The sequence below is a fragment of the Amyelois transitella genome, chromosome 3, assembly GCF_032362555.1.
Source record: "Amyelois transitella isolate CPQ chromosome 3, ilAmyTran1.1, whole genome shotgun sequence".
Classification (NCBI taxonomy): Eukaryota; Metazoa; Arthropoda; class Insecta; order Lepidoptera; family Pyralidae; genus Amyelois; species Amyelois transitella.
In genome coordinates, this window is record NC_083506.1 from 10342662 (window position 1) to 10359088 (window position 16427).

Here is a 16427-nt window from a genome sequence, read left to right on the forward strand (position 1 = left end):
CGGAAGACCTTTTTTTAACTAGATGACTTGATGATGGGATCGAGATTCAGAAATAGTGGCATTAGTTGCTAGTCGATCACCTAAACAATCTTATTTTTTAAAGATTTTACCTTATTGAATTTTATTATCTTCGGGAAGAGAATCAGCTACCACACACTTAGTAAGACAACCGATTGTATTCATTTTCTTCGGGGTTAAGGGTCCTCTATGGGCTTAGTAATATTGATAGGAAAGTAATCGTTACTACGTTGAACTATTTCAAAAAGGATACTAGTCTTTCCAGCTGCGTCTAGCCCCAGCATCAGTATCCTCATCTCCTTGTTGCCGAAGATTTTCGATAACAGCTTCCCCATCGTGCCGAGCTCGCCTCAACCGCACTACTGGAATAGAAGAGATGAAATATATTACTTTTTAATTATATGAAAAAATAATTCGTCTGTAAAAATTTAATGCATTACGCCAATAATAACGTAATGCATTTGCTAAATGTGAAAAAAATGTGTAAAAAATGCTTGCTAAAAAAAGAAAATTCATCCTCGATCAAGGTAAGCAAAATTCGTAATATAGAGAAAGATAGAATAACACATAAAACGACACTAAATAACTAATATATCTAATCAATTAATAATTAATTACAGTCTTCGAGACTTTGAGGTAATAATTTTAAAAGTTACAGCTTAAATTCACACTGTCGTGATCGTGGCCGACTTCGTAGTTGCAAAATGTTGTAGCAAGTTACTTCAAAACTGCAAGCTGCTTAGGTGTAAACTTCATCTTCATTGCGAGAATATTGCAAAATTGAACCAATACCGGATTTATTAGTTGCTTAAGTTTACAAGCCTAGAAGACCTGAAATTTTTGTTTGAAATTGGTAGTTCATGGACATTCGTGTATGTAATTCTTATCTGCGAAAACGATATATTATGTGAGATATCCTAGATATTTTGAGCCTCCTGTTATCTCGAGATGTGGTTAAGGTATACTCAAATGTCTTGAAAATTTTACTTCTACCACAATTTGAAAATTACCCTATCTCATCTAGAAGAACACGAATAAACATCGATTTACCGATTTTCTTTTTTTTTCTGCAACAGTTTATCAAAGGTCTGTTAACACATATAAACCATACATTACATTTTAAACTAGATACAAGATCAAGTTAAATGATGTTCGAAACGCTGAGCACTAACTTGGTTAATTTAACTTAGTCCGCGAGTCCAGCCGAAATAGCTCTGACCGCGTCCGAGTTATAACTTTCACCAACTTTAGCATCGCCTCGCCGATTACTTTGGTGAAGCCAATCTACCGAAATGACGATGGCATGTAATGTTTCGTGTATTGATAATTTGTATTTCAAATAAAACTAATAATATACCCAGCACCAAAGCGACTGGAACTGATTTAAAAGCGAATGAAAAATACCATCTCAAATATTCTTCCCGAAATATAACAAAAAATATAACAACGAAAAAAAATCGCAGATTTATATTCCCCCGGGGAAACAACTAGCAAACAACAATTAATAGGCTTTCCAGTTTATTGCCGATCGTAACGATCTGTGTACTTGCAAGAAGTCTGTTTTCATACTGGTAAATGCCTTTCAGCGCAGATAGTACCTACCACCAATGACAATAATTTCATTTTAGTATTTGATCAAAAATCCTGGCGACAAATCACTTATGGATAAATAAATCAAACTATAAAAACTTATTATATTTTAGAGAAAGGGAATTAGAAATGCTCAACGAATAATCTGCTCTTCGAATTACGATTATTACATGACCAACTATAGAGGTTGATCTTGTGAAGACCATTTTTAAACTATTCACATTTGTGGGACAAAATTGGTAATAACAGTAGTAGCCGAACGTGTCAGTGATAAGAGTTTACCAGTTATTAAGAAATCATCAATGTAACATGTTTCAGATTATCGTTAACGTAATTTTGGTTTTAGTTTTCACCACAAACACTATTAAACTCAATACATGTGAAAAGGTCGCCCATTTCATCAGAATACAGACGGGGGCCTAATGCATTCGGCCTACAATCTACAATCAATGTATTACCATCAATCAGGAACGGGGTGACGCTCTCGGAAATAATCTATCATGCTGAATCACCACTAGCAATGTCTGCAAGGTATTAGGAATTCTGAACAAAAATAACCTAAACCACTTTATAATGTAGTCAAACTAGAACACAACGTTTATATTATGATTTAATTAAGCAGGTAACTTAACAACAACGTTAAACATTTAGCCACCAGAGATAACCAACCACAAACAATTAATCTACAAGTCTGCTCTTCACATTATGCTTCATAATATAAAGTTTTATATAATTTATGAACCATCACTCACACGTCTCGTAAAGTGAAAGAACATCAATATTCATGCAGACATTTTCTGTTCGCCGAGTATTTTATCGGGAGGCTCTTTACCGGCATAAATCTATTAAGTGTACTCGAACATCTTTTTTTTTAATGTCGAGAATAATATGCATTACACTTTTAATATCTTTGAAATAAGCTAAAATACAATAACAAAAAATATATTTTTAGTAGTTACTTTTAGGCAGAGTTTTTAAATGGCATTATCCTGCCATTTCAACTTCAATTATTAGTGTGAGATAGTTCATGTTAGTTGGTTCGAACCAAGAATTTCATTGATAACAAATTGTTAATAATTTCATTTATAAAGTGAATAAGTTTTCATGAACTGTAATTAACAAGTAGGCATAACATTTTTCTTATCTAAGAAGTATTGTCAACATGATCTCGACAAAATCCATTTAATCAGAAATTTTAATATACGGACGATCTTCTATGTTTATTGTAAAAATGTTTAAGAGTTGCAAATGCATACATTCTATTTATTTCAAGCATTATAAAGGTAAATACACTTTAACGTCATCAAGACAAGGAAATCTCGTGTAGAACGACATCCCACGACCTACCTAAGTATGTCGCAGTCGCCCTAGATACGATGCATCGAGCTAAATATACAGTAAGGGGCTTAAATAATCTGTGCCACTATCTCATCCATTCACAGCTTTCAAATAGTCACAGTAAGTTAAGAAGTATAAGAGATTCATCTTCTTTTGAATCCTCGTTACTCCTGCGAGACTGGATTGATTTTTTATTCAATTGGCTCTTTCCGTCTGAGTAAATTTAATCAATTCTCTCAATCTCTTATTAATGTATGGGTTGCCGTGTATTAAGATTATAAAGTTTTCTGTGACGGATATATCAAATCATTTATAGAATCGTGTAATTTCTTATTGAGGTTTTATCAGATTTCATAACCTGATCGTCCTTGAATACCTTATATTTGGTTGAATCGATATTTATTTCCCGCATCGATACAATTGGCACATTTATCAATTTATCAGCTGGCCACCGCGTTTACTTGCCTAGGTGCAAACAATACAATCAGTATGTTACGTACGTTTTCCACTGTCCAATTTATTTACTAACCATTTCATTTTTATCTGACTGTGGGATGTTTTGCTTCTGTTTAGAAGTAAATGACCTAAACAGAAGTTCGAAGGCCTTTGAACTTATATGAATGAAATAGCTAATAGACCCATAAAGTTTATTCTAATTGAAAAATTGCTGCTTATAGAAACCATGGCAACCGGAATACTATATGTTTAAGACCGTGATCTGATCAGTCGACCCAATTTACGGTTCGTGTTTCAATTGACGACCCACCGACATTCTACGTTTATGACGCCGAGGCATGCTATTAAGCTTTGTTTATAAGGCTTATACTGTAATAAGATTTTCATGTGGTTTGCAAATCCCGTCTTTTTTATGAGACTATTGGTGAATAGCTTTATAATCTAATGTTGTATGTATGTTGACTAAGGCATTCTCGAAGGTCTCCGCTTTATTTTATTCAGTGAAGATTACATCTTACTAAACCTCAAGAGAACAAGATTTCTATACACTGTAAAGCATTACAGCATTGTTTCTTCAACTGTTATTTTAGTTCTTATTATAACTAATGTAATAATCCTTAACCTGTATCACAAAAACATACATAAAATCTTAAGAATTATTTTTAAATTAAGCCATTTTAAAATCAAAAAACAAACGGATGAACATTTTATAGTTTTATTTGTAGATCATTTATCTGATTTGTCTTTTTAAAAAACAAAAAGTTGGTTTTTTAAAAAACAAAGACTTCATTTGTGACACTATTGGGATGAGATGAGAATATTAAATGACGTTGTTTGCTATTACCTACTCCAACTTTGTTACTTTATATTGAACGAAATAAAGTGACGTAGACAAACACGCGCTGGTACCAATTTCCACCTAGACCAAAGTGCGGTTTGGCATCATGTATTCTGATATCATAATTAGAATACCGTTATGTTGGTATCTTGGCTCAAGGAGAATAAACAAATCTGATCAAAAGAAAAATTGAAAACCAACTGACGAGACGACATTTCTGTTTTTTACAATAATTTATTGAACAATGAAAATTTAATTTGAGACGTAAGAAATAAGACACTTTTTTGACACTTTAGGGACATTTCCAATGTCTATTAAATATTTAAAAAAGTTATTGGGAAATGTTGGATATCTCCATTTAATAATTTTGCTAGTGGATTGCACTGCACATTCAGGTGACTGGATGTGTAACCGTGATCGATCCAATACGGGTTAGATAGTTATCTCAATCTAGGATCCATTGTTAAAGACATACTCCGGGTTCCTCCGCAGAGTGATGAGGATGCAACCGGGAATAAAGCCAGGAGGAAGAAGATAATTATGTTGGTTTAATACTAGTCATACAAGTATATGACATGTGATGTAAGTTTTCTGTTATCATTAAATGCACTCTGTCTGTTTCAAGGTTGAATCTACATATTTACAATGTTTATAAATGTTTGGTTTCCACAGCAACTGTAACAATGTTTTAATACAAATGTGGAGCTATACATAGATAAAGCATGTTTTTATCGAGGGACACACGTTCAATTTCCGACCGGTCAACGCCTAGGGCGTAACAATTTCCACGTGATTACTCAGTTAAAGCCAATTGGAAAGTGCACATGTCGATCTTAACGTTTAAATTTACCAACTATGTACCTTTTAGGAGGGGCTTCGCTCGTGGGAAATTCCAGAGAAAAATTATGCCTATACATATATCCTATGTCACTTCCGAAAGTCTATTCTATATCTGTGCTAAATTTCGTGAAAATCAGTCTAGTAGTTTGAGTTTATTCGTTACAAACATATACAAATCTTTTCTTTTTATTTATAGTGTGGATGTGGATAAATCATACGTGAATTATTAGTTTATTTCAAAAAATCAGTTAATTAACGTGCAAACCGTTTATATAAATAAATTATTCTACAACATGAATACTAGAATGTATTTTACTAAACCAGTAGTCTACTAAATTCTCCTCGCTTACCTCCGGTGAAATATTTGTATCCATACCGGTAGCACGTGATCAGAGTTATAAATAAAGTTACACAAACTACACCTCTCGTAAAGTATTCCATTCATGACATCATGATTTTGTTGTGTGACAATGACTTCTTATCATCGCTTTTTAAATAACCATAAGATATTTGGTATTAAAAAGTTCAACCACTACATACAGTTTATTCCACTATATCAGACTGCTTTTTAGCGCAGGCGAAGAAGCTGTGTTCTTCATTATAAATTATGTATAGTAAACATTTTAATACTGAAACTTATACCTCATAGGGATTTTTGTTATTTTGACTTTGACTTTCGTCTCGACGCTACTCAATGTACTACTACTAATGATACCTACAATCAACATATCGTCAATGTATCGTCGACGCCATCTAAAATCTCAGTTTCATCGCACCGATTAGGTACCACCCCAGTGTATTTACAATGCTCAAAATAGAGTAATCCCCTCAGTAATATCAAAATCAACAGCAGTAAATGGCAAAACCCCTGCACTAGACTCAGAATGGGAACCCTCACCACCGCCCACGGCTGTTGGACAAACGCCAATTAGTAAAACTTGACGATATTCGTTTTCATTTATTTTGAAATTTAATAAGGTTATATCATTGATGTATAAGTTCTTGTTAACAAAACAAAACTTTTTCAGATCAAGATCTTTGACCAAGATCAGCCGAATGTAACAATTGCAGACTTGCAAAAATTACAAATTTCAGCCTCTGGATATTCCCAATACGGCGAAAATGGTATTTGCAGTATCGTGCCAAATCGGATTTCGTGCTAAACGAGCTTTAACGATTTCAAGCTTGAATATTGCGATACATTTTTAACTTATTGAACTAAAAAGTAAACCAATTAATCATAATTTACAATGAGATTTACTGGTTTGTCAATAATAAAATGTCGGGAGTAACCGTCTTTTGGAAATACCCACCACCACACCCTACCCGAAACTTCTGAGCAATGTTAAAATTGCCAAATACATTATATTTGTTGCATTTTTCGTTATTGTACATTTGTTACAAATATTGCGGCTTAATTTAAGTAATATTTTTTGTAATCTCACAAAACTGAAATTTAATCACTTGAGACCGACTTGCATCATTAGCCAAACTCAAAGCACACAAAAAATACACAATTATACCGACTTCCTACAACCCCGAAAAACAAATGCATTGGAATCTGCGCCAACTTCACTCTTCTGTTTTAGTTTCCTTCTAACCCAATAGTACTCTGTGAGATTGCTTTAGCCATAAGTCCACTCATTGTACCATCTCTGTCTCAATGGGCAGTTATGATGTATTATTCTTGTGTTGCAATAAATTGTTTTGTTTATCTTTAACACCGACCATGCAAAAGATATAAATAGCGATATGGTTAAACATTAGAAAAAGTACCACCGATCAACGGACCGTCGATAACTGAACCGTGAACTTGTGTTTACTTTTTTAGAAATGCGATGGAGCAAGTTTGTCCATTCATAATTGTAATGACCGTCTCAAACCCGTCTAGCAACACGATTTCTCAGTAGGTGAAGAGTAAAAAATGGATTCGCGGGCCGTGACCGCGATGGCGGACACTTCACTAACGGTATATCATCCGCCTTATTAGACGTTATAACAAGCATTGATAACGCTAAATTAAAATGTTAGTGTGATATATTTTTACGTGTAAGATAGAAATGAAATAAACATGACAACAAATAGTTAACGAAAGAAAGCTAATTTAAACCATGATGGATTTCGTACAGACAAAATTTCTTGAAAGAGTTACCTTAGATGAAATTAAGGGGAAAATTTGCGTAAATTAGTAATTGTAATAATAATAACTAGTTAGCGAAAAATCAAAAATAACAAACCTCTTCATATTATATGAAATAACTTATTACCTTCTCATAGACAATGAGAAGTTATTGGAGAATAGATAAAAAGGTAGTGTTATCATTGTACCTATTTCATATAATCGAAGCGATTCCAGATAACGATTACAATTGGAAAAGGGCAGAGTTCGCCTTTGAGAGGTTATATATAGATTTATCTCCTTTAACCTACATGTTGAATCGTTAGGTGTCGACGAAAATAAACGGAACTGTAAAAGGCTGAAATAGTCAACAAAATTCAGCAACTTCAAACAACGTCATCCTAGAGCTTAACAGTTACAATTGAAGTACGTGACATTTCAAAAGGCTTTTTTGACAATTGAGGCTTAGAAGTTACTTTAGTTATTGATATATTAAAACCGCAAATAACTTCTATAAAGAAATAAATATACTTGATCGATCCAAATTTTTTTTATCCTTTATACAGTCTATTGACTTTCATTCAAGTTTAGCAGATCAAGAATAAACAGTAGTCCTAAGAGCCGGATACGATACAATATTTCATTCAACATGAAATTTTAACATTACACTGAGAAGCTATTCTCAAGATGCAGTAGTTACTGTGGCCATGCGTTAAATCTGGACATAACTACTATGTCAGAAGTAATAATTAGAGCGATCACCCGGGCTGTAGCGGAAACGCGACATATGGATGAAATAATGAAGTAGTTTAATATGAAAACAATTAAACATCACACACAGTTCCATTATATATATATATATATATATTTAACTTTCATTAAATTCATAAACTTTACAAAAACTATATGATTGCTTCTATATCCGTTGCTGGGTAGACAGAGTCAACAGTCTTGAAAAGACTGTAAGGCCACGATCAGCTGTATGGCTTAGTGATGGAATTGAGATTCAAACTAAAGCCTAGATTTATAAATATAATTTTCAATCTGATACCAGTTATGATATTTTGTCAGTGGTATAGTTAATTTCTTAATGAATAAGAAATACCTCTAAGAGTTAATATAAAATTTACAATCGCAATTAAACTTCTTACTGACTTTATACTTTACTGTTTTGGTAACATTAAGGAATGGACCAAGTTATGGTTTAGTGCGGTGTTTATCACCGATTTACAGCAACACCGAGATATGGCGACGTCTAGTCTAGCCAGGAAATGAAATACTTTACCAAGAGGTTTCTCTTGGTTTCAACTTATCGCTAAAATCAACAAATTCCACTTTTACATATCTAAGACAGAATCAATTTAATTTTTTTTGGTTTATATTGTCTGCCACTTATCATTGTAACAATGCGAAATATATGAATATTTATTTTACTCATGTAATGTACTACACTGTCCTTGCAAACTAAAACTTTGGTTTTACGCGTGTAGATATAAGTACGCATGTGGGAATATTATAAAATCCATAATGTATTCCACAAGGCATACCTACACATTCGCCACAAACTCGAGATGTTTTGTAGTTAATGTAGGTTTATATTATAATATTTGTAATACATCATACGACACGACATCTTAACTATGTAGTAAGTAAGTTCCCTTAGGGTAGACAGAGCCAATAGTCCCGAAAAGACTGAATGGCCACGTTCAGCTGCTCGACTTAATAATGGAATTGAGATCCAAATAGTGACAGGTTGCTAGCCCATCGCCTAAAAAAAGGATCGAAATTTTATAAGTCTATCCCTTAGTCGCCTTTTACGACATCCATGGGAAAGAGATGGAGTGGTCCTATTCTTCTTTGTATTTGTGCCGGGAACCACACTGCACTCTTTCGCTTTACCAACACGACATCTTTACTCCCTTTACCAATAAAAATTTTTAGACAAAATTTAAAAATGGCACTCGCTTATTCTTGTATCGTCAAAAATAAACAAATAACAATTATTTTACGAATGTAAGATTACACATAAGATCAGCCGAGGTTTGCACCATGCAATATGGCTGTCGTCAACTGCCTTTTATCGCTTCCCTACCCTTTGTAATGACATCCCGATATGCCCTCGATTTATTGAGCAGAGGGGAATACCCTCCCAATACCCTCCCCCATATTTGACCGGAAGTAGTAATTGTTAGTTCCTCTTTTGTAGTCATAAATGTGTCAAAATTCTATCTATGCCCGAAACATTCCTGATTGTTTATTTTTTTTTCAAACATGTTTATTATGTATTTCTTGTTTTACATAAAGACAGAAGACACAAATTTTTTTTTGAAATATATTAATTAGTAAGATCAATGCCCCAAAGCTACCTAACTCGTTATAATACACACCTACAAAAGAAAACAAATTTTGCAAGAAGCGTTATAAAATTGATAATGCCCTAGCTTAGGACATTAGCTAACCTAATTTAATGTTTACTGCTTTAATATACCGTTAAATCAGGATCCCCGTTTTCATAAAATATCTCATGAGCGCCGAGGAAAATATTAAGGGTTTACGCCTTGAAAGCTGATTTAATTTTAACAAGAAGCCTGTTTCCTACACGTTTAAAATGCTGAACATAAATTGCGTTTTATATTGGATGTAAAGTGGATATTTATAACTAGATGTTTACAACCGTAGGTATTTACGGAGGTAACGTAATGTTTTGATATAAATATGTTTCAAGTATAATTGCTGACTCTTACACGTGGTAAAGGAATGGCCACTTACATCATTTATTGTTACTCTATATCTAGTAGAATTGAAATCTTCCACATAAAACTGTTTGAGGAAATTGGTGAATAAAATGATGATACATCTAAAGTAAAATATAGTCTCGAAGCCAGACCAAGAAATTAACCATATTTTTCTATAGAAAACGCAGCTGATTCGGACAACAAAATTGATTAAAAAAGAATTTAAGGGAATGAATGTTCAAAAGTTTTGTTGCTTGCACAAATGTATTGGCGATAAGACAAAATAAAAATTTAACACCTACTAAGTTTATTAATTTCATTATATTTAACTATAATGATTTTTATTTGAACACTATCTTTTGTGCGGAACCTTGCTTCTTTGGGAAATTCTGGTAAAAAGTAGACTATGTTACTCCCAAAGGTCTATTTAACATATGTGCCAAATTTCGTGAAATCAATCCAATAGTTTTTGAGTTTATTCGTTATAAATATACAAAATCTTTCCTCTTTATAATTAAGTAGTATGAATGAGTAATAATACCATAAAAAAATTATGACCTAAATCTTAATCTCTCGATTTTAGAAGTGAGATTAAAATACTTAAGATTTTTTAAGATAACACAAGATTATAAACTAATTTGATAAAATGACGCGACTATGACACAGATTATATAAGTTGTTTTAGTAATAGATAAGATTAAGTCGTTTTTTTATCAAAGAAACTGTTTGGGCGCCAATGGCCTTGCCTTTAGGTTCATTGTCAATACACAATATTTTCCATTAGTTAACGGCTCTTACTTAACAGTATTAGGTACAACATTTTTTAATTTAATACCAGCGACCCGCCCCGGCTTCGTACGGGTATTATTTATAATAAATTATAGATAAACTTGCCACAGAAAAACCTCTTCCCAACATTTCAAACGGAAACAAAATCCGTCCACGATTTTCCGTGATTAGCGCATAGGTACATACACACAGAGAAAATAGGGGCACTTTACTTGATATATAGTGATAATAAGAGGTTAGATATTAACCTATATACTGATCCAAATAAATACCCCAAATTTAAAAATAGAACCGACCTCACGTGTTGACCTTTTTCAACTGGATGCAATAATAATGGAATACGAGTACAGTGACATATACCTACTCAATAAAACAATTCAAAAGGTAATTTACTCCACTCCAGTAATTGGACACAGACAGAAAATACGTACTTGTTGTAGATACCAGTAGTATATTACTCATACATACGATCACACAATCCAGTATTATCGGAATAGTTAGCTGAAATGATATCGAGGTCATTTAGATGAAAATGAAAAGTATACTTATTAAATCTAATAAGAAACATAATGAAAGGTATCTGTTCTATGAAGAGGTTTTTGTGTGTAATAGCTTAAGGCTATATTTAATCCACTAAGACGAAACCAACGGAATGCAAAAGAAGTTATACTTTTCAAAACATTTCACGCCCGAATTTCTAAAGCATATTTAGACAAATCTCAAAATATTCAACCTTATAATGAATGGCCTGAATTTGATATCGGTTCTAAATTAGGTTAACATTGCAGTATCTGAGGCCACTATAGAGGAACAACGTAACGATAATAATGCAATGTCACTTGACGACACCGCCCGCAGCCAACCGGAAGAATTTAACTTCCATGCACTTAGATAGCGCTCACGAAACCTCTTGTATAACCTCCACGTCGGTTCTAATAAAAGATTTATAGATTGAAAGAAATTCAAGCTTTTAAAATATTGAAAATCTGTCGAAATATCATGGTCTTTCTCAATGGTTCCAACTTTCAATTTAGTTCTCTTCTACTATCGAATTAGGTTTATAGTTTTTTGGACTTGGACGACTGGTGTTAGTCTGTTCAACAAAGAACCTTTATACCGACGCCTACAATCAATTATTGCAATCGTTTAGGTTTGTAGGCCTAAGAGTCACATTTCATGTTGCTGACACATTTGTGTGCCCTCAAACTCTATACGATCTCCTAACTCGATCACGTCATGGAAGCCAGAACGCATCGGACGTTACATAATCAGATTAGGGAATTTGTGTCATGGCGGGCTATTTTCACAACTAACTTTATCTCTGTGCGTACAAATATGCTGCCCTGGCGTGTGCATTGCCATGATACTTTCGCCATATATCTCTGTGTCATTTTGAATTAATTTGACAAAAGAGAGTTTAGGCATAACGAGGCTTACGTTATCTGTAACCGTATATTAAGTTAATAAACAATGAAAATCTTCCAGCTAAATAAATTTTCCTCTTAAGGCAAATACAATATCAGATCACAATAAAATACTTAAAGTAATTTCGCTTGGTAGGTATGAGGTTTTACTGGCAGATGATGCCGGTTGTCTCGATTCCATAATCGAGACAACCTTTAGTACTATTCAAAGTGACGTATATGAAATAAAAAATATATGAGCGACCATGAACATTTTACTTACATAATCAGGCATATAACAGTAGGTTATGCTATTTTATCATATTATTCCAAACAATATGTACAGTCAGAACTTACATCCGTTGTGATAACCTTCTGAGAGATAAGTTAAACTTCCAATATATTTTAGGTAAGTATATGAATTTTACAATAGATTTAAAGGTCCGATGCAAACGCACGTCCGTACGGAATTTGAAAAACGTAGGTACAACGGTAACTTAAGAGAATTTGAGCGAATATTGCTAACTGTGCAATAATCATCAACAATTATTAGTATGAATTCGATTCACACATATTCTTCAACACCTATGTTCCAACTGTAATTAAAGGACAACGTTCTCAAAATTAAACTTTGCCCAAACTGTAAAAATTGAGAACCATATCTTCATTGTGTACAGCAATTATCTAGTGAAGTTATCAAAGTAACCTTGATCCAATTCCCAGCGAATAATAACAAAGCTGAGCAACAGACCATACTTACAATTGAACAATTGTAGCCATGTGTAAAAAATACACACCTATTAAAATACATTTATGCGACGGATGAATGTGTTCAATAAGATGGGGCGGCTGCACGTTTTGATAAAAATATGACAAACAACAAACAAAACCTGTATTTGTTTGAAGCGTTTTAACTCGTGTTAAAATTCAATTTGTGGTGATCACAAGGTTTTATTAAGATAAGAGGATAACGCTGACGATACTCTCTTTAAAATTTATAATACCCGATACCTCAAACACTTGTTAGATATAAAGCAACTAGACAATCTACGGCTGGACGGATTGCAAATTTATTATTTGAGTACTTCATCTTGAACTTTACCAGCAGTTCACTACTCGTTTAAATCCATATTAGGGATCAAATTAACAACTCATTATTTGAAGGTCAATTAAGTACACTATGACAAAGATATAAAGATCGGACTTAATAAAAAAAATCAACGCTTCTCCTGCAAACATTAAGACTTTAAATTTTTTGTAAAGCAGATTTCTCAACGACAAAATCTCTAAACTGATCACTAGATGAACAATGCTCGACTTCCTGTACTTACATTCTTCAATTAGGGTCATTCGTCCTCTGGGTAAGAGCGGCGTCTGACCAACGTTCCATTATGATATCAATTAATAAAAACGGTCATATGAAGCCTTACGAGTATGACTTCTATGTCAAAGTTAAATTTATTAAGATAAGATTATAGACAAATATGGGAATTAGGATGTAATACCTCCATTTTGTAAGGGTTGTCTATTTTCAGACTTCATTTATTCCACCAACGCAGAAATGTAATTGAGCTTCGTAATTATGCGGATGATTGCTCATCTCGTTAAATTCAAGAGATGGAGAAACTCTAAGTTAAGAACGAAAACAAAAGATTAAAGTTAAATAAATTTACACAAAATTATGTTCTAAAAAACAAAGCCAAAATATTTTAATTATTTGGATGAACTAATGAATCCCAAAAGATAAGGTTAAGTTCAGCTTATTAGTAAAAATTAAGATAGGCGTAAGTGGCATTTCAATAAAAACATTCTATTCGAATACTATTTTATGGGTAGCAACCGCGTAAATACCGGATACCGTCTGGAAAAAATTGGAATTCACCAACTGCAAAGTTCATTACAGCAATCTTTTCTACAGTTTACTCAAAACACTGAATTTAAATGTTCAAATAAACTCAGACTTATGTTAAAACTATCTTCGCGCAAACAACTTAATATGGCCCTTTAAGATGTCAAAGACAATACGACACCACGTTTGCAAGGTGAATAAACTCATCTAAAAGCATGTCCACGTCTCTGAGAGTCTCAAAGCAAATGGTAAGTAAAATCATTTCCCGTTCATGTTATTGGTCACACGGCCACTGCATTCTATCCTCCAGACTATATAACCAAACAAACAGATGCACTTCAGAAGTGGAAAAGTTTTAAACAAATTTAACAAGCGGTGTTGGCAAAATCATGCAATTGCAGTCATTATTCTCAGGAAATATATGAAGTGCTTCAACAGTAGAGATTGACTAAAGCAGTTACAATGTTAGTGATGTGACAAACAGACATAACGACAACAGAACGATTGATTTAATTAAAAAATTAAGTTACCACATGCCAGATTCAGATGTCTCATAAGTTCTACCGTTAGCTATTGTAACTACCCAATAATAACATATTTTGTCAAATAAAAGCAATCACAGTAAATCCCATTACTATTATGAAATAGTTGTTAGACATCGAAAGCCGTAAATCTTAATATTCCGGAAGGTTGTACAGCCTAATTTCAAGGCCATTAGTAGGTATGGGCAAAAGATTCATCAAAACTTTCAACAAAGACATTTAACTCTCACAATACTGTACTGAAAATGTATCGGGAAAATTGTCTTATTGAAGCAGCAGATAGGGTCAAATTAATTTCGTTTGAAGGTTGACTACCAAACGAAATTGCGATAGACAAAGCCTTTCAGCGTGCGTACAATGTACACTAGAGGTAAAATGGAGCTAAATTCGCCAAATTTCCCGGTATTGGCTATCCGAGAGCAGATGGTGACAGGCGGTCGGGTCACCGGAACACTACACCTAGTTGATTCAGTGAGATAGATGAGCTGACAGCCGACACCAGACTTTATTGATTTTACGCGGTTGCTATTCGGATTGAATAGCGAAGGCGTGATTGTATTATTAGCTTTTTCATTATTAATTTGGATGACAGACAACATGGCAAAATTTTAATAAAAAAGCTGAAGCTTGAAGAGGTTTATTTTTTTAATTTGCATAAAAGGTTCTAGTTGTCAGATTACTTTAAGAACCATCACCATCTACGAACTAGCCATCAAGTTTTTACTACAGTGGTATTTTTAATTTCACCATCAACCCAATAAGAGTACTACTAAACTACTACAAATAAATTGTTTTCCGTCTTCTAAGTTAGAATAATCATCAACTTCTTCAACCATTTCACGTAGAAACACTTTCGGAGAACAAACGCGCCGACCATCCCGGATATTGGCGCCGGTGGAGTATTGTCTTTACCGTGACCAACATCTATCGATATTCAGAGTATGTTCAACTAACTGTTCTTACGAATTACACTTACGTACGAGCATCCGCATTACTTTAACCGATTTGAAAAACTAAATAATTATTTCTGACTGGATAAATATTAAAGTTTGTGATCACATCTTTATGTCATTTCAAGTATAATAAACCATTAATGGCCACTCGATTTCTGAAATTAGCTCAACAAGCATGATAATACCTATCAAATGCCAAAATAAATATTGTTCTTATTTATAAATAGAAGTTATTTATTTACAGTGGAGTTCAGAATCGTGCGAATTGAGGGAAATACTGAAATGCGATTTCAACAGTTGCGATGGAGTAATGATAATATTATCGGTTACATATAAATAAAAAACAATCTCTTTCCTCCTGGTTATTTTTGAAAATTTACGTGCTGTCTCTTATAATTTAACCGTCGAAAACAAATGTCAATCACGGTAGTGCAATTGGGTGTCATCAAGAAACAAAGATGGAATCTTATTGGCTTGTTCAAGACCACAAGCCTGTGGCGTATGTTTGTAGCATGTTGCGGTGAGCCGGGTATTAACTTGCTTGTAATGACACAATTTCTACTACGCCCAGTCGGCATCTCACTGTCCTGTATTTTCTCTTTTGATACATTCGCCACTATTATTGTACACTTTGATTTATTTTAAATTAAATAATCGTTCACTAATAAAAGGTACGATTGAACCGAAAGATTATAGATAGGATTTCATTTTACGTGTAATAAATAGATTATAACTTTTATTAATGCAATCTTAAAACCGCTGTGTGATTTTTGGCCCTTTAGAATAGAACCACTCCAAATCTTTCTCAATGAAAGTCGTAAGAGGCGACTAAGGATAGGCTCATAAACTTGGGATTGCGCTTGTAGGCGATGGGCTAGCAACCTGTCCCTATTTGAATCTCAATTTGATCATAGAGCCATATATCTGAACGTAACATTTTAGTTTTTTCAAGACTGA

The 16427-nt window shown here is 33.5% G+C and overlaps 1 protein-coding gene across 2 annotated transcripts in view; it reads right to left on the reverse strand.

The window, feature by feature from the left end:
* LOC106129833 (ADP-ribosylation factor 6) overlaps positions 1-16427 on the reverse strand; it is a 32564-nt gene that overhangs the window by 4334 nt on the left and 11803 nt on the right. Inside the window, exon 3 of one of the 2 annotated variants that reach the window (XM_013328523.2) lies at positions 272-377. In XM_013328523.2, coding sequence (XP_013183977.1) covers positions 272-353 — 82 coding nt within the window. In that variant the 5' untranslated portion in view covers positions 354-377. Of the gene's footprint in view, positions 1-271; positions 381-16427 lie in introns of both variants that reach the window. The other variant, XM_013328522.2, reaches the window with a different exon arrangement.